Source organism: Tinamus guttatus, unplaced genomic scaffold (assembly GCF_059628265.1).
Source record: "Tinamus guttatus ecotype Peru unplaced genomic scaffold, ASM5962826v1 Tinamus_guttatus_pri_ptg000314l, whole genome shotgun sequence".
Taxonomy (NCBI): domain Eukaryota; kingdom Metazoa; phylum Chordata; class Aves; order Tinamiformes; family Tinamidae; genus Tinamus; species Tinamus guttatus.
In genome coordinates this window covers 8,671,361-8,690,865 of record NW_028288848.1, presented here as the reverse complement: position 1 = coordinate 8,690,865, position 19,505 = coordinate 8,671,361, and the positions used below count along the sequence as shown (strand labels likewise).

Genomic DNA, 19,505 nt, shown 5'->3' with positions numbered 1-19,505 from the left:
TTCTGCTTGGAGGACTGAGTAAATTATAAAGCTAGCATCTTTTTTTTTTTTTTTTCAGTGCACGTTGAAGATATTATTTTGCACATGTTTCAATATATTCAAAAATTACGCACAGAAGGACCTCAAGAATGGGTTTTCCAAGAGTGCAAGGTACAGTGATTCATGTGCCAAGCCTTAGAGTTGAGATTGTAAAGGCAGTAGGATGTTAATAACCAGTTATCTGACTTATTTTTGAGAGGTAAAAAGTACATCAGCTGTAGGCTTCACTGTTAGCTTAACTGTTATTAGAAGTGCTATATCAGAGTTAAACAGTACAGAAATTCTCTATTTCAGTGTGCAATAAAAACAGTATACATATATGTTCACATGTATATATACACTCATTGATTCACTAGAGATGCTTGGGTAAAGAATTTTTATGCTTATGATTCTATCATAGGTGTTCCTTGGTGAACACTATTATGTCTCTTCTGTCCAAAATTAGAAGTTCTATAGATGCAAGTTTATTCCTTACATTTTGATGTTGTGTACCTATGAAAGAAATCTCTTTGCTCTCTGCTAAGAGAATTCCAGTGTCCCCATAAGCAAATTTAAGATTGCATTATCACTGAAAGAGGTAGTTTCATCCTCTGCCTTGTAGCTGTGTCTTTTCCTTGCGTTAGCCCTAACACTTCTCAGACTGTGAAGTGAATTAGAAAAGTTGGCAAACTGATTGAAAATTAATCTTTTTTTTTTTTGAGTTAATTTTCCTCTGAATTGTTGAATTGACCAGACTTGCTGCATAATTTTACAGGAAGAAGGGACTGTCTCTTTCATTGCCCTTGTAGGCTTATATCTATTTGTCACCCGTGCAGCTGTATTCTAAGAATATGTGTTCTATGTGTTTCTATTTCTGTGGCTAAAGACAGCAAAAAGAAACATGCTTTTTCTGCCTCTAAGCTTATTTTTTGGCTGGCTAAATGAAAGGAATAGAAAGGCAAAAGAGAAAGGCTTCAATTCCTTAATAGTCTTGCAGTGGGATGTTCATTGTCTGTCTTTTGGTAACATCAAGGTGTTTTCAGATTACCAATAAATTTGAAAATACAAGCTATGCTACAGGTCTCTTACTATGACCATGATGTGAAAGACCACCATCTGTATTTTCACCATAGGACTTTAGCATGCTGAAGTGCTAAGCATGCTTAATGCTTCACATTGTGATACTGTCTCAAGTTGCTCATGTGCTGTGTGCTAGAACAAATACTTCTATAAAATGCATAAAAAACAATTTCCTACTTATATAGTAGAAAGAAGTTAAGTAGCCTTAGATGTTGCTAAGTATTATTAGTAGTAAGTAGCCTTAAACATCAAATATATATATATATATATTTTTCACCTCTTGCTGTGTTTTTTCATAGGATCTAAATGCTGTGGCTTTCAGATTTAAAGATAAAGAACGACCAAGAGGTTATACGTCGAAACTTGGAGGAATGTTGCATGTGAGTGACTTTTTGGACAATATGTTAGTCATTTAGCAGTGTGTTTAAGTTCTTTGCTGTGAATAAATACGGGCATTTGTGAAGATGCTTTGCACTTCTTGAGGTTAGGAAGCTAAAGTCATGTTTCATGAGCTGTTAACATTGGCAGCCTACAGGTCACATTTCCTTTCCTCTTTACTGTTTTATAATTCCATGCTTGGTAGAACTGATTTTGCAGTATCTGAAGTTGCTCTTTCATCTGTTTATTTCAGTGTTGCTTAAGACAAAATAGAAATTAGAGATTTTTTAAAATCTCCCTTTCAAATTGCTTAGTCTTATATGTTCTGAATGTAGTTGTGAGAGATCTTTGGTGTATTGGGAGTCTTTCAAACTAGGCTTTTCAAATTTTCTTTTCTGGTCTATTTGATAGGTTATTAGCGTTCACATGTGGTTTTTGTTTAATGACAATGATTTGGTCCTTTTTTCATTCTCTTTTTCAAAAAAGTGCTTGATTTTAGCTACTATGTCTCCTGGAATCGGTTCCATTACAATTTTATATATAATGTGATAATGTGAAATCCAATCGCCCCTTTATAATAATTTTGATTTTAAAACCAAAACTGGTTTAAACCAGCAGCAGTATGGTACACTGCTACTACCCTGTGCTTACCTGGTATTTTGCCTTCATATAAAAGGGCCTCCAAAGTCATTAATACTAATCACTTTCACACAAATTCTAATTGACTTCCCTCAAATTGCCAGGTACCTTGTCTTAAAATTTCATTGTATATATGCATATTTTTTTTCAGATGTATAATAACTAGCTCACTGACATCTCTGTATGCACATAGCTCTTTAAAATAATTTAAAATAATCCAAACACCTCTTAAAGTGAATGTAAGAACGTGTTTCTAGAAATGACAGTTGCTGATAGGAGAATACAATAGAATTATAAATGCCACTAGAGAGAAGCATGTTCTATGCATTTAAAGCTAAATCTGATTTGACATTTTATAGTTTGACTACTATTCAAGAAATGGAACAGAACTCAACATCTGTTTTTTTCCACTTTGATGAACTGTACCATTTGGGTCTCTTGCAAGTAAAATTAAATAAGAGGCACTAACAATTTCAAGGAAAAGGTGTAAGGATGGTCCAAGGCTGCCTGCCACAGTGAGGCATTGAGGACACCTCATTTGAGAGGCAGGAAGTCAGTAGTTGTGTTCTCCGTTAAGAGTTCTTACAAGCCCTTTTTGTTACTGGAGTGTGCTGATGATAGTGAGAGCATGCAGTTGACATGATTTGCTGAAATCCCTTAGATAACCCTCTTTCCTACTTTAAATCTTAGTTTTAGCCTGGCTATTTGTAGCTTCTGCCCTGAAGCTTCTACACTATGTTGCACACATTGAAGATTTGCTAGAAAATTCTAGAGATTTTCACAATAATTGGAACCCTAAATAAAGATGACTGAATCTATATTGAACTTTTACATAAGTGATATGTACTTAGCTTTAAAATACTGTAAAAAGTTTTTTTTTTTTTTTTTTAGTGAATTAGATATTGAGGGTATTCCCTTTTGTTTTTTTTCCCAGATGCACTGTTGTGACTAATTGACATTCTTTTATCTTTAAAAACGTCCTCCAGGGGTCAGCATTTACCATGTTATTTTTACTCTTGTTTCTGTGAATCAGTACTGAGAGGTGTATGACTTTATATTGAAGCATGCAATACTTAAGACAAAAGAATGCTCATATATAAAAGTACCAAAAATTGGAAAATTATAAACTGCATTATCAGAGTACTACTTTATCTTGTTTAGATTATTTCAGTAGGATTTTTTACTGTTTAGTTTTTGTTGTTTAATTTATCTACGTATTTCTGCATTATGTGTTTTAGTATTATCCTATAGAAGAAGTGTTGGCTGCTGAATATTTGCTTGAAGAATTCAGGCCTGATTTAATAGAGATGGTATTAGACAAACTGAGACCAGAAAACGTTCGGTAAGTTGAATTGCAGTAACTTATATTTTAACCTAATTTCTAATATTTCAATTTTGTGTATCTTTTACATCTCCAAAGTAAATGTTGCTGAGAAAGAGATGGTCATTCTGTGTGTTAAGGAGATTTCTTTGTACTCCCAGTTGAAAATTAGCCACTTCCATTTTCAAGGGCACGTAACCTTTCTGTTCAGGCTGAAACTTTTTATGTATGCTGTCTTCCTCAGGCTGAAATTCTTTTTAATAAAATGTTTACTCAGTTCAATGGCAACTGAGTAAATGCTTAGCAAAAGTTATCCTGCTTTGCTTAAATCCTTTGGATATTTTAAATGAAACGCTTGAATGCTCATAATTTGGTGCTAGGTCTGAAAATCTGTTAAGAAGATGGGTTTTATCCACTATATATATTTTATTTACCCTATGGAGAACTATCAAATTTGTGCAGATCAGCAAAGCCCCTGAAAAATACCAATTTATTTGGATAGAAATGTCTGCATTTTTAGCTACTCAAATCTCTCAGGCTTTGAGAGCACCTCTTTGATATGAGCGTGGCCAAAGCATGTGCATGCGTTCCTCAGTACAGATATCAGGGCTCAGTAGTCCTGAAAGTAGACCAGGTTTTGAAAGGAAAAGAAGCAGCATCACTCCCCTGTCCTATGCTGTCATCAAAGGGAAAAAAGGAATTCTAAAGAACAAGTCTAGCTAATAGCTATTTGAATACATAAAGACTCATATTCCGACCACAATGGGGGAAATGACTGCACTGAAACAAATTGTCTGCTGAGATTAAGATACACAAGTGGAGGAGTCTGGAAATTAGAAGAAAACAGGGACAGGCCAGCAAGGAGAGTATTAACTGAGGAGGAGGAAGGCTGGGGCAAAAGATTAACAAAGAGAAAGGGAGCCTGAGACAGAGCTGGTGTGGGAGTGGTGGGTGGTGTTAAAGAGAGATTTCGGTAGCTCTAGGGAGTGATGATAAAAACAAACAAACAAAAAAATTCAAGCTACTTCATAATTGTCTATCCTGTGCCCTGAACAGTGCAAAATTAAACTTAAACCAAAAACTTGTGTGTATGTATGTACTTATGTACGCACACAGTAATTATAATATCAAATCCAAGTACTGTAGAATTATTACTATGACATATAAAACGCAAAATTGAATTGTTGTTTGTGTTTCTGTGTATTAATCTTAATACATTGGCACACCTGTTTATCAAAATGTTTCAGAAGTCGGATGGTACAAAAATAATACATGTTTGGTTGTTTATATATTCCAGACTAGAATTTTTAACTAGTGTTTGATATAGAACATACCATGCAGATGGACAGTGAGGCATGTGTTCATATATTTTTTAAGTGTATATATTCCAGCCTCGTGAAATTACTTTTGAAGATCTAAAATTTTGGGCATAAATCTTCATAAAATTTTTCTGTGACACATTCAATAACAATGCAGTTTAAGCTAAATTAATATATAAAGAGACTGTATTAGAATAAAATTGGATTATGATGTACATTTGCAAATGTCATGGGATTTATAGGGGTGTACCAGTAATGGTAAAATAAATGTGACTGCATATGTCAGTGACTGTAGTTGCCATAGTAATTAATGCCCTTTAAAGAAGGGCCTATATCTCTGTGTGGGTGTGTATCTGTGTGATGTGTGTGGGATACTGCAGCTGAAGCTTGAATATTTGGAGAGAACATATTTTGAACAAGCAGTACTGACAATTTCCAGCTTCTATTTCCTATTGTGTGAAATACTTCTATTTTGAATATGTTTTCCACCTTGATTCCACTGCCCAAGTTTTGATACAAGACTTGATACAAGAACTTTCCTTTAGTGTAAAGACTGCTGTTAGTAATTAAAAGAGAAAATATGTAACTACTAATTCCCTTAAGAAAGCTTAATCAGAAACTTAAAATGGATATGAACTTTAAACTGATTGGAAGACAGTTTCAAAGCAATAGGTAAGCCTTTTTTTTATACTGATTTAGTAAACAAGCTACAGGTGCTGAATGCAGCCTGATATTAATTATGGCTTTAAATGTGACTCCTGGGATTTCTTAGAAAACAGAAGTATTTCCTTAGGGAAGGATAACTTCTCTAATGTAATTTGGTCTTTATGCTGCCTGCCAGAGAACTACCAAAGTGTCTACTTGCTGAAACTTCTAAAAATGTCCATGGGAAGTTAATGGATTTAAATGAATTGATAGATGTTTTGAGCTTGTTATGAAATGCGGGTCCTGCTGGACACCACAGCCCACTCATCAGATTTCTTTGTTACTGCTGTGACTGGCTAATCCAGCCTTTGTCGCTGCCATCCAAGTGACAGTTTTCCAGCATCAAATAGCCAAAATGTTTAAGAGTTATTAGTGTGAGAAAGGAAAATGTAGAGAATGTGGGCAGAAAAATGAGGCTTGTGGCATGTGGTCTAAAGAGTAATAGTGGTAACAATTCTTATAAGACTTTGGGATGTTACACGGTGTGCTCTGCCAGCTTTGGCTTTTGTCAGATGTGTAGTAAGCATATCTGTTGTTCAGTGTTCTTCTCTTTTTTTCTTGATATAAGGCCTTGTTCGCATGTGCAATTGCAATGCTGAGTTCTGTCCTCTGTATAAAAAAAAAAGGGGGGGGGTGTGAAGAAGAGGGCTGCTTGCTATTGGAGAGATTAAAAATACATCTGAAAAAGGTTTGGAACAAACTGGGGAGATGTATCAAAAAGTAGAGATGACTAAGAAAAGAAAAGTAATCTGGATATTCTTGTTCTCTCTGTCTTAGAATTCCACACTTAATGAAATTGAGCATAGATGCATTTTAAGAAAAGAAGATTTTAAAATGTGTGTGTATACACATATATACACACATATATATGCATATACGTATGTAGGTATAAAAGGACTGTGGAGTTCATTGTCATCAGTTATACATGAATGCCAACTGGAATCTGTATTTTACCTTTCCTGAAAGGAGGCAAATGAAGTAGTGACAGAGGGTTCCTCACGGTATAGAAACTGAAGCAGCAGCTCTGCAGATCCTGCTTGAAAAAAACTTGTAAGAGTTTTTGAGGAAATGGTTGATCTGTCATGACTGGCCTCTGCAAAGGACCTTATGACTGAGAGTGCAAAGTCAGAAAGGATTAAACATCTCTATGGCTAAAGAGCATATGTGTCATTACTTTGAGTAGCATGGGTAGATAAGACATACACCACTAGACCTACACGTTATCTGTTAGGGTACAAACGAGCTCAGTCCTGACTGAATCAAGAAGGCTGAGAAAGAGGTGGGCATCTAGGGGCTTCATTATATCTGGTTGCTGTGAGATCTTAGGGTTCACCTAGCTTAGGTCTTCCTCTGCTTTCTTCGGCATCTTTGGATGCTGAAAGGAATATGTTTTATTAGTCTTCCCTGAGGGGAAGCCATTGTCTCTTTGTTTGACTGGTTTAAGAATTAATAGCAATGGTGATGTAATTGTTGGAAGACTTAAAAGACTTGAAAATAGGGACTTTAAAAATTGGAACCTAAGCTACATTTATGGCCTCTCTGATTTCTTTTTAGTTAAATACATGGATATATTCTTTTTGTTGCAGAAATTTTAGTAGGATTTAAAGATAGTAAATAGAAGCTTGAATGTGTACAGCTATTCTGTTCAGGCTTTAAAATAAACACAGACAAATTAAAGAGTACCCGAAAACTGCATAAGTCTAGTTTGCATAGCAGAGTGCAACCCCGCAGTGATTCTCTTAACGTGCCCTAACGAAGTCAGCAGGAAGGCGGTCGCGCTGGAGCAGCAGGAAAACTTTGTCCTTGAGCTGTAAAGGTGGATGGATGGTCTCAGTAATGATAAATGTATTGCTTGTTACATGTAAACCAAAACATGCCCACGTTAATTTTCTATTACCATGACAACTGCATTCCCATCTTAGCTCTTTTTGTGTTCAGTCTGGCATTTGTATTAAGCTGTTTGGTTTTTCGAAAACCACAACCTTGGGCTAATCCTGCGTGAGCTGACACCAGAACCTCAGAAGGGTGTAGGATGCGCCTCGTCTCAAAGCCCTACATCAATTTTAAGAATCTCAAGTGTCATGTTGCTTTGTCCTACTTATCTGATACATCTTTTTCAGTATAGAATAAAAAAACTAATTGTACTTTTATGTAACATCTTTATATATGTTATATGTTAATTATTATTGAATGCAGCTTAGTAATATCATAAGCTCATTTTTTATCGGAGGTAGAAGTATAAGTCCTTTAACTTTTAATAGAATTAAATACTTGTATTAAGGGAATCAACTGCTTAAAGTTCTGAGATTTTTCTATTTTCATGTAATTGAAATAAAATATCAACTTCTATATACGAATAGACTCCTCTTAGACATGTTTCAAACTTCAGAAATAAAAACTATAGTGATTTTTTTTTTCATCTTGTATTTACCTAAGATGTTTGAAATATGTAGTAAAATATAACTGGAATATCACTTTATAGTAACTTCTATTTTAAATTACCATCAAGATAATATCTCTTGGAGAAAAAAAAAGCCTTAGTTAAATATTACTGAAAGTGATTTCATAATATATTACAAAGATTCAGGGAAGCCACTGTGAATTTGCATTTTTAGGAGGTTTATATTGCTCTTGTAAAAGAATAATAGGAGATTATAGATGCTGATAAAAGGATCTCTGTATGCTTTTCATTTTTTTTTTATTACATCTATATTTACACGGATGTGATAAACCATTTCCTAACCTATTTCCTTCTTCACTTGAGCAAATCGTATGTACTAATAAAACGAAGCCAGGAACATGTGTTTTTAAACAATCTATATGCTTTTGGTTATCAGCCATCTCACTGATATTTATGTTAATATTTACTTTTCCGTTCTCCTTTAAGGAAGAATTAATAGATGCCCCATATCCCTGTTCACTGGTATCATAGAAGTCATACTGGGAGATCTGCATTATGATGGGCAGATTCTGCCTGTTGTAATACAACAAAAAGACGATTTTAGTTGTGCATTTTTTTTTTTTTAAATTAGATGACCATTCTTTACTCTTTCATCTACTGTCAAGTAGGAAAGTTCTACTTTATGGATAGAAAGCACTTTGTATTAAGAACTATATTTAGGGGCCTGGTTCCCATTGAAATTCCTGCCTGCTTCAGTGGAAGCTACTTGCTGAGACATAGGCCTGAACCTAAGTCATTTTCCCAGTGCATGTTGAAGAACCTGCAACAGGCAAGAAAAAAGAAAGCTGAAGTCGGGGGAGAGAGAGAGAGAGAGAGTGTGTGGGTGTAAACACGTATACACAATGTATTAACTTTACCTGTTTGTGGGTTGTTTTTTTTTTTCTTTTGTGTCTTGCATAAATTGTGGCATGCAATGATGTAGTCTTGGTTTGAAACAATGGTTTTATTTATAATTTCCTTTTTCTAACACTATTGAAATTCACCCTTCAATAAGGAATTTTCTGAACTTGCCTACATTAGTATAGTTATGTTGCCCATTAAAAGACTGCAGTTTATTGTCCTTTTTAAAAGTTTAGTTCTACTGTGCTATTTTCTTAACAAATTTCGTTTTTAACGAGTATGGAAAAATATCCATACTCACAGATGGTAGCAACTATCCATATGTTCTTCTATTTGACTGAACCATAACAGGAAGTTTTTATATTTCTCCCCTCTTCCTTCCTGCCCCCGCATTCTACTTGTTGCATTAGTAGCTTAATTTCCCTAAGAGAGAAACCTCCTTAAGATGCAGGCATCATTTTTCACTTGTTTAAACTGCATTGGATTTTGCCAGCCATCTGTGGAGATAAGGGAAAAGGCTTGGCATGTGTTGTAGTTTCAGCTGAAAAAAGTAATTTTGCCATCATTTCTAATACACTTTTTTTTTTTCTTATCATCTGCAGAATAAATGCTATTAAAATTTGAGAAGTTAGTGACTCATCATATTGAGCAACTAAAGAACATTTTTCCCTGGATAGTTAATGGATTTTTTCTCCCTATTTCTTGATATCTGAAGTGCAGCTTTGCTAGCATCCTAGTTGGAAGGAAAATAGAATTAGGGACAAAAATGTTGATACACAAACTTCTAGATGCCTGAATTTCAGAGATAACCAGCAACTGCACAGATATCACTGTTTGCTCAGTGTCTACCCCGACAAGAAACTTTGCAACAATATATGTGTTTTTCTTCTATTACCCTGTATTTAAGTAAATGTTCTGAAAATCACCATTTGTTCATTTGTTTTCTGTCCCAAACTATTGTATGTGTAGAGATTCACTTGGTGATTATACTGAAACCTAAGAAGTAACTCTTGCTTCTGCAAAATCACTGGAATGCTGCACTCCAGCTACATTTCTGTGTATTTTTTTTTCTCTTTGTTTCATTGTATTTTGCAATGAGATTTTGTGAAAGTGGCTTTCAGTAGGTTGTATTGCCTGTCATCAGTCTTACTGGGCTTTTGTTGTTGTTGTTGCTGAAGTTATAAACAAATCTAGGTTTTTGAGTTTGTTTTGTCTCCATCATGACATTTATGTATATTTTGAACAAGATACATAAGCTACATAAATACTCTTCCATGATTTATTTCAGAATATCGTTATTTGGAAGGGAAAATTTAAGTTATTTCATAAAACAGCAATTGTTCTTTGCTAAGTATATTTTTTTTTAAAAAGAGCTTTGATGCAGTTACTAATACCCCAAATATTATGCTCTCAATATATTATTTTTTACCCTTAGAATCTTGTGGGATTTTTTTGTGTGTGGGTTTTTTATTTTTTTATTTTTTAATTATTATTATGTAGGTCTGGAATCTGGAATGTAATAGCTGGTATTCTTACCTGGAAGTGCGTTTATTTTAGAGCACATTTATTCTTTTTCCAAGAAACATTAATCTGCAGATCTGCTGCTTGCTGCGTTTCAGGAGAACGAAAAATGAGATAGGATCTAGCATCACATTACAGAATTTATGCTTATTTTTGAAAACTGAATCTGACTGAGCAACTAAGGACTACCATAGTCTTAGCATACAAGAATGTACACATAGAAGTAAATTATATTTTTAGTTCTAACTGTGTTGCCTCTCCATAAATGGTTAGAAGCCTAATTGCCTCAGATTAAACGTGCAGATCACGGTGGCAGTCACCTATCGAACTCCTCCAGTGCATCTCAGCTCTGACTCAAGCTGTGTGGATATTCATTGTTTTATACAGCACAATGCAGGAGTGAAAAGCAAAATAATGTTACATAATTGGTAACTTTAAAGATGCACCATGACACATTTAAATAGCTGCAAAACATTATATTTCTACTTGTGGTGCTCTCCCCGCCCCCCTCCCCCCCCCCCGCCCCTTTTCTTGTCCTGCTCTTTGTTGCTCTTGGTGGTTGTCTCTTGGTTGTTGCAAGTCTCAGGCTGATTAAATGCCTTTTGGTTTGTTGTGCATGGTACCGAGTGTTATTCTGAGTACAAAATGTATGACTTGATGGATCCATTAAAGTAGGATTACAGAAAGAATGGGAAAGCTAATTTCCACAACTTCATTTTCTGTACATTGAGCAGGCAGAATTATTTTTAGCTCTTTCATTCTAGCGTGTTCCCATAGCAAACGTGTGGATGCTTGGATTGCCACTGCTGCTTTGGGCATCGATGCCTGCAGCGGGAGGAGGGGCTGGGGAATAGGAGACCTCTAAGTGCAGTGGACTAAAACCCTTCAGTCTTGGTGCTCAGGCCACAGGGTGGTTGGAATTGTAAAGGCCAATCTGAGACTGGCTAGCAGTTAAGGAAAAATGAAGGTGGGGAGGAGGGTGGGCATTAGTAAATTCTAATAGACTTTATGGGTTTTGTAGTCTCTTAGCAACTTCATTTGTAAACAACAGAGCTGCAGCTCACCAGCTGTCCAAGTTAAAACGCAAAACACAGATAGATAAAAGTGCAGATATGAAAACTTCATGTGAAGTCATGATAAAAATGTTAGATCATCTCTTGGCATTTGCAATGAGAGGTCAAATACATGTGTCTCAAAGATGAATGTTCTCATTCTGATTTGGACACTCATAGCAGTTGCAGAAAAGCAAAAGGTGTGTGTGCACGGGTGCCCTTGCACGCCCACACCCATCATGTGCTGCTGTCGTGCTTTCTGTGAGGCAGCGAGGCTGTCATCTGTGTCTCTGCAACAGGAGATTTGATTACTCCTCTTCAGTGTGCACAATTTAAAATACTGTCTCAAAATCAGACACGCTGTAGAACAAACCCTGCTTCAGTATTTTAATCAATGCTAGAGAATGTGGCTGTGCGATACTGTTTAATTCTTTGAGATACGTTTCTTGTCTAAGTTAAGGTATCTAATGGTAGCTTTTTATCTAATGGTCGAGTGATCTTTTACCCCAGTGTCTTCCTGCTGCTTGAGCTGCAAAGCACAGGTTAAATTATGGTGATTTGAAAATCTTGATGATAGAGGGTACTGTGTACAGTAAGATCCCCCTTTTTCAGCATTCTTGGGTCATTTATTCATTTATGTGTCAATAGTTGAAGGAAAAGGAGGGATGAGGACATAACATTTAGATTATTAGTAGTCTGTGTATTTAAACTTCTCTATCCTGAGGATATTCTCCAATAACATATTTGTAAAGTAAAATACTGTGGTATGAGGCACATTTTGATTCAATACAATTTTGCTGTGAGCATTAGAAATACCCAGCAGAATGTTACTAGCCTGAAGATATTGTGAAATAAAAGAACACTCATATTGCATATATTTAGATGTTTTAACATGCGTTCTAGTCATCTGTACAAGATTTGATACAGCTCGATATTGTGTTATTTAGTATCTAGGGATTGTTAGATGTATGTGGGAGATAACTGCATGATTTTTTCTGATTGCTTCTGCATTCTTATAAGCATTTATATACTTACAAAGCTAGCACGTTATTTCTGTTCAATATTTTTACGTGTGGTAGGCTGGTAAGCATAGTTAAGAGAGTTTTCTTAATAGCTATTATGAAAACTACTGGGAAAAAAATCTATAGTTTTGTAATTTTCTTTATGAGAGATTTCCCTCCCCTTCAGCTGTGTTCTGTGGGTGTCTCATTGAGTGAAATTCTGTTGTACTGACTGTAGAATCTATTAACTTTCCACCCCACCTCCCAAAAACATGGATATCCAAAATGAGAATGACCCATAATGAAGAAATTGGCTTACTATTAACTAGATTATGAATGGAAAAGTGAAATTGCAGTAATATAATTTAAATCACTTTGAAATAAATTTTTTTTGTAGAGTCAGTATTATCTGGATTTTGATATAGGAGGTATAAAAATGTTAGTCACTTCAATATGTTTTTAAAAGATCTTAATCTTAGAAGGTAATTGCTTTCTGTGTTTTATAAAACAAGATAAAGACTGAGAAATGGATTTTTCAGCACCAGCTGTGCATAACCCCAAACTCTTAACACTGTACAAAACCAGTAAAATTAAAATGCAGTAATAGACCAGTTTCATGCATAACTTTGTGGATAGTTCAATGTGCATGTATTTGCTATCTAAACGTACTCTGTAGTTGTCCAACACCTCCAGGGAGCATTTACCACTTGCAAAAATAAACGTCTTCTAGTGATGGAACAGAAACAGCTTTCTGGATATTTTTGCATAGGTTTTTCTCAAGTGTATTGATACCAAGTGTTTTGTCTCTCTGTTTCAGAGTTGCAATAGTTTCTAAGTCTTTTGAAGGAAAAACTGATCGAACAGAAGACTGGTATGGAACACAGTACAAACAAGAAGCAATTTCTGATGAAGTCATTAAGGCATGTTAAAGAACTTAATATATTTCCAGTATCTTCTAGTAAAAACCAGTGGTAAATCCTTACTTGATTCTCCCTTTAATAGAAAAGAGAATTTAAATCAGTTCTACAATGCATGGAAATTGTACAGTGGGTCTTTTTAATTTGATGAGAAATAAGGATCCTATGTTAGTCTTTAATTTTCATGGTTTTAGTACGTAAAATGTTTTATGGTTTTAAGCCGTGTTAATGTTTTAAACCAAGGTTAAATACATTAATAGTACACAATGTTTATGTGAAAGGTAAGTAATATGCAATAACTACCTAGAAATATAAGGCTCCACTTAAGGCTTATAAAAGTTTCTATTAAATGTTAATGAGGTACTTTGTTCTTTAAAAAGGAATATTTCTGTGATTGCTTTGTGTTTGTGTTTCTGAAATTGATTTTTGTGGCTTATAAAATGAAGATATGTTGCAAATTTAATGAGTTTCTGCAAATCAATACTCCAGAAGAGGAAGTGGTCAACCTCTTGCTGAGTCCAGTGATACCTGCGTTCTTTCAAGAAGAGGTGGCTGCCTAATATGCCCTGGGGCTGTATTGGACTTGCCTAGAACACACTGCTTCATTTAACTTGTCTGCAGCTGTGTTCTTAAACAGAATTTCTGCTTGTATATTTTGTGTAACGCCTTCACTTCACTTGGCATTCACAGCAGGGAAAATTGATGAGATGCAGAACCACTTTCCACTGTATGGTGAACTTTCCAAAATTATTTTTTATCTTTCATCTTCCTTCTGCTGTAGACTGCATCCTACTAATGGCCTACTCCAACTACGATTACAGACTGTTGCTTTTTTTTTTCTTTTCTTCTTATTTTGCTATCACTTACATGTAAGCTTTTGCAACACATTTTTGTATTATCTCTTAGAGCATAAAAGAAGTAAGTATTGATGCAGCATAAAAGAATAATTATATTAATTCCACTTATCCTCATTGTTTCCCCCGACAAATCTAGAAATGGCAAAATGCTGACCTGAATGGGAAATTCAAGCTCCCGATGAAGAATGAGTTCATTCCTACTAACTTTGAGATTTTGCCATTGGAAAAAGATGCAACACAGTACCCAGCCCTTGTCAAAGTAAGTTACCTATATTTGCTCTGTTTGCTAGCTAGTCTCTTGGGAATTCAGCTGTTACTCCTTAGTACATTTTTAAAAATGAGGTAATTTCTTATTCCGAAGTGTAAATTGTTAAACTTTGTTAAAGCAAAAGAATGAAACTCTTCAGTTATCACCAAGAAGACAGTAGAAAGTCCATTTTTATTGACCTTTGGACTGGATTATTTGGGTTCCTATGAAAATGATTTTACGAATAACTCATGCTCTTCTTGCCCCTTAAAAAAAAAAGTGTATGGAAAAATTGATAGAGCTTGTACTGGAACTTCACGTTTGTTCAGCAGAAGGCTGAATGCCACTTCTGCATTTGTTTGATCAGTGTTTAGTCAGTTCAGGGTAGCCACAACTGGTTTTTTTTGCAGCTGCGCATGGAAAAAGCTTGCATTTGTGTGTGGACACATGTGCACACACATAGATACACATCGCTCTTCACTATCCTTGAAGTTCCTTCAATGATTCCCAATATGTATTCAGTATTTCTGAGTACCTAATCATACTACACACTACTGAAACGTAGATGTCTGCTAATGCTTATTTCTGTTTTAGGATAAGTCTTCTGCTACTCTGTGTTCTATTTCTGCTCAAATAATAAATGAGTTTCAGAATACTTGTTGCACACTAGTTTAAGTCTATTTTAGTGTGTACAAGCTCAACCCTTAGAAGAATATATCTGTTGTTATACATAATGCGCTTCAGGCATATGTTTGAAGCAATATTTTTTAACAGGGGAAAACTCTGAGTATATATTTTAACTAATTTTCAACTAGTTTTATTACTTTTTTCTCAATATAGGTGGGTTTTTATTATCATTTTTTTTAAAATGGAATAATATCTATTTGTCATTTTAAAACAATTATAATAAATTCTTAGTCTAAAATTTTTATGGCTGTGATAGTACTGTAATCACCTTTATGCTCTCCCTATTGTGGCACATCCCTAATGCCAGTACTAACAGGAAATTTATTGAAGTTAACTTTATAGTTGTCTTTGTCCATTCCTGCAGTAGAGAAGTTATTCCCATTTTGATTGTCTACTTAATCACACAGCTGCAGCCATTTAACTGCTTATTAAGATGACATATAACTGTATGAGTAATATATGAGAAGAATATGAATAATGAGAAGACAGTCTCGTTAAGGATTGGTGAAAGTATACACAAATGTATATAGGAAGAATGTAAATTTCAGGGGCTAAAATAAACTGACATGAGAAGTAATTATATCTTTTTTTTAAAAAAAATTACAATTAAAAGTTAGGTGATTTAATTAAAAATAACTTTTCTTGACACAGGACACTGCTATGAGCAAACTGTGGTTCAAGCAAGATGACAAATTTTTTTTGCCAAAAGCTTGTCTCAACTTTGAGTTTTTCAGGTATGTAATATGTTAAGTATATCACACAAATTGCACTCCAAACATTTCTTGTTTGCTGGGAATCTGTGTTTGTGCGTCAGAAACTTCATTGCATATAGTGAGGCTTTGAAATGGCTGTCCTTGCTTGGTAATGTACAGAAAGATATAGATTGTAGGAAAGCTCATGAATTATGCAGTAGTTGAACAGAAAGCAATTGTAGTGGTCATCTGTATTTACATGAAAAGTTTATCAAGACTTTTTTTATACTTTATTTGCTACACCTGAAATACACCTGCCAATAGCAATGCTACTTATTGCAATATACCTTTTTAAAGATGAGTGATTTTTTTTTTAATTCTGACTTCTTCTGAGCTTACTGTTAAGTCCCTTGTAATAACTGACTTAAAGGTTGGGCAGAGAGTATAGTCAGGAGAAAGAAGAAAATGTACTTGCCTGTCTGAAAATATTTTAAATATGGGAGCTGAACACCGTATTTGAGGGAACTTATAGCTGCTGTTTAAGGTATCCCCATAACTCAAAGGCATAACTTTGTGCTATTGTTTGCCACTTGTTGGGCAAAATAGATTGGCTAGAACTTTTCCTTATTTTATTTCCTGTTTGAGACTAGAGGACAAACATTTCAACTGTTTCGACTTTTGTATGTCAGGAAATGGAAGAGCAAAGTGTAATTACCTGTCATGGATTCCACTCTATTATGTTTGCCAAAATCACCAAAGAGATTTTATTCATTGAGCCTGATTTTATGATGTGTAGTTATTTTGAATATCTGAATGAACTGTGAGGGATAAAATGTCTAACCTAGTTTATGAAAGATTAAAATATAATAGTACATTTTATGTAGAGCACACATTGGTATAAATATATGCATATATGCCCTATATGAGTGAAAGTCTTTCCCAGTTGGATTTGTCCTTTCTTCTCCAGGAGCCCGCCTGAAGGGCTAGGAGAACTTGAGCTCCTAGCTCAAGTGCGAGGCAATGATTTGCCTCTCTACTCCTTGGAATGACAGTACAGGAAAGCTGGCTTTGGTTTGGGGGGTTGTGTTTTTTTACCTTACACACACACACAGATAACTTACATTTATTGTATATGGTAGGAGACTTTGATATCATTGGCTACATAATCTCCAAAAGAAGTGGCAAGAGTTTTGACAGTTTTTGATGCTGTGAATGGATTCTTAGTTAATCTTTCTCCATTTTGAGAATGGTCTTACTGATTGTCAACAGAAGAAAGGGTAAAATGTGTATAGTATTTCCTAATGAGAAATGATGAAATATCCATGGCTTCTGGTGGCTGTTTCCTTTAAGTAGAATTCTGGATGTCTTTACTATTGAAGATATTTGTGAATAATCCGTCTTAAATACTTTCCTTGAAAAGTTTTAGCCATCATCTTCTGACCTAGAATGAGCCAGTGCTGCTTTGTAGCACATCACATTCACACTGTAAGCTGCTTCAATATACTAGGAAAAAAGTAGGAGGATTTCTGCTGCCTGCAGCCCTAACTGTCATGATTCTTTGGAAGGAGACCCAGAGACTCTAGCAGCACCAGCGTGCATAGATGAACTGAGGTGAAGCAGATGAGGGTTGTGAAATAGTCTCCCTCAAATGTGGAACATAACCCCCATGCTGATGATACTGAGTTGTCTTTGTTTTACTGAGTTGATGTTAGTATACACTATGAAATATCATGGTAGGTCAACCTAAATATATCTAACATGGTAGCTTGTATCTGAATGTGACTGTTAGTGGTTGCTTAGGAGAAATAACAAAGGAAATGGCATGCTTTTGAATGGTAAGCAGTATCTTGACAGCAGTGAAACTGCTAATGATTTCTGTGAAACTGGTTTTAAATGCACATGTACTCCAGAAACATGGCTTGAGTCTTTGAGTTGCATTTCTCTTTTAGAGAGATGTGCAGTGATACTATTTGTGTTCTGATAATACTAACATAACAATAGAGCAAGTGTAGTTGTTGCTATTAGAAAACCCACAAAATTACCAAGGTATGAAACTGAGTATGCCTAGCTTTTTTTCTGAGCTGAGCTTAGGATATACTGAATATTTTTTCATACCACAAATGACTAACTTCTTAATTTGTAACAGCAAGTACCCGTGTTTTCTAACAGCATAAAAGTATTAAATTAATGTTTAGAATCTAGACCTTAATTTAAGCCAATTAAATAATGTTTATGATTGTGTATTTAACTCATTTTATACTTCCTGTGTTCTGATTTTGCAGCAAAGTAAATATAACATGGTTTGATTTTCCAGCATAAATAAAAGAATATCTCTGAAGTCTTCAATGCACTTAGGCAACACCCAGCCATAAGCAAGCTAAATAATTATTTTCAGGTTATCTTCGTATTTGGTTTTGAAAGAGGAATCTTTCGTAATGGGATCCATCAGCATACTTACAGTAAATAAAACTTAAACAGGCCAAAGGAATCTGAGAAATATTTTTAAACTGCATATTTTACTTTCAACGTTTTCTTCCAGCCCATTTGCTTACGTGGATCCCTTGCATTGTAACATGGCCTATTTGTACCTTGAACTACTCAAAGACTCCCTCAACGAGTATGCATATGCAGCAGAACTAGCTGGCTTGAACTATGATCTCCAAAATACCATCTATGGGATGTATGTAAGTACCCAAACCAAGGAAAAGCTTCGAGCCTTGAAACTACTTCCACTCATCAACATTTTTGTATTGATTTGATGGAAGCATTTTTATTTTAAAAAATGGCCTTTTTTCCATTGTTGGTCTAAGACTGTTATTCCTTTTGATCTTGATTATTAACCATCCTTTCTTTAATTTGAATTTTAAGTTGAATTTTCTTCAAAGTCTTTGACAATCTTTCCATTCATATTAAGCAAATTTCTTCTTTCTTTTTATGCATTCATGAAATTAATTAGCTCTAAGATTTGTTCCTCCTTTAAAAAAAAAAAAAAAAAATCTAATCCAAGCGTAGATTTTATTTCAGTTTGTCGGATACCTATTAAAAGCTTTTTTGACCTGGAGGGAATAAAACCCCCTTTCATTGCTGTTAAATGGTACATTTCAACTTTCCTTTCCAAGAGGTACTGATCATGAGGCTGCATATACATACTCTTCAGTCATGTTTCTTCATCCATTACTTTGTCACTGCTTGAGGTATCAAAGCATTTCTTTTGTTTTTCTTTTCGTTAGTCGCTACATTTATGCTGATCCTCTCCATTGCAACATGACATACCTGTTTATCAGGTTATTGAAGGATGATTTAAAAGAGTATACATATGCAGCACGCCTCTCAGGTTTGGTCTATGGCATTGCATCAGGAATGAATGCAATACTTGTAAGTAAGAAAAAAACAGGAGGATATGAGACAGCTTGGGAGTTGTTGAGCTTGGACAGAACATTTGACTTCTGCACTTCTAAAAATCTTTTTTTTTCCTGAATATATCTCACGAATTGAAGGCAGAACAAGATGATTAATTTTAATGAGTAGTGAATAACTTAAGATTGCAGTGTCTTGTGACCACGTGTGCCGTGCGATTGCTGCATTGTAATTCACATTTTTATCTTCTTGCATGGTGATCTTGAAAGCAATATCGCTGGTTTCTGTATTAAACAGATTAACTTTTCTGTTGAATGAAACTTAACACATTTTGTTCTAATGCTCTAATTCTGCAGTAGTGAGCTGTGGAAATGGCTTGTGCATGTGTTCACTAGAATGCAAGGCTGGATATT

At 35.0% G+C, this 19,505-nt stretch overlaps 1 protein-coding gene across 2 annotated transcripts in view; it reads left to right on the top strand.

The window, feature by feature from the left end:
- IDE (insulin degrading enzyme) overlaps positions 1–19,505 on the top strand; it is a 59,237-nt gene that overhangs the window by 17,317 nt on the left and 22,415 nt on the right. Inside the window, exons 9-15 of one of the 2 annotated variants that reach the window (XM_088528724.1) lie at positions 59–150; positions 1,398–1,478; positions 3,354–3,457; positions 13,153–13,255; positions 14,246–14,368; positions 15,695–15,777; positions 18,275–18,419. In XM_088528724.1, coding sequence (XP_088384850.1) covers positions 59–150; positions 1,398–1,478; positions 3,354–3,457; positions 13,153–13,255; positions 14,246–14,368; positions 15,695–15,777; positions 18,275–18,419 — 731 coding nt within the window. Of the gene's footprint in view, positions 1–58; positions 151–1,397; positions 1,479–3,353; positions 3,458–13,152; positions 13,256–14,245; positions 14,369–15,694; positions 15,778–18,274; positions 18,420–18,965; positions 19,111–19,505 lie in introns of both variants that reach the window. The other variant, XM_088528725.1, reaches the window with a different exon arrangement.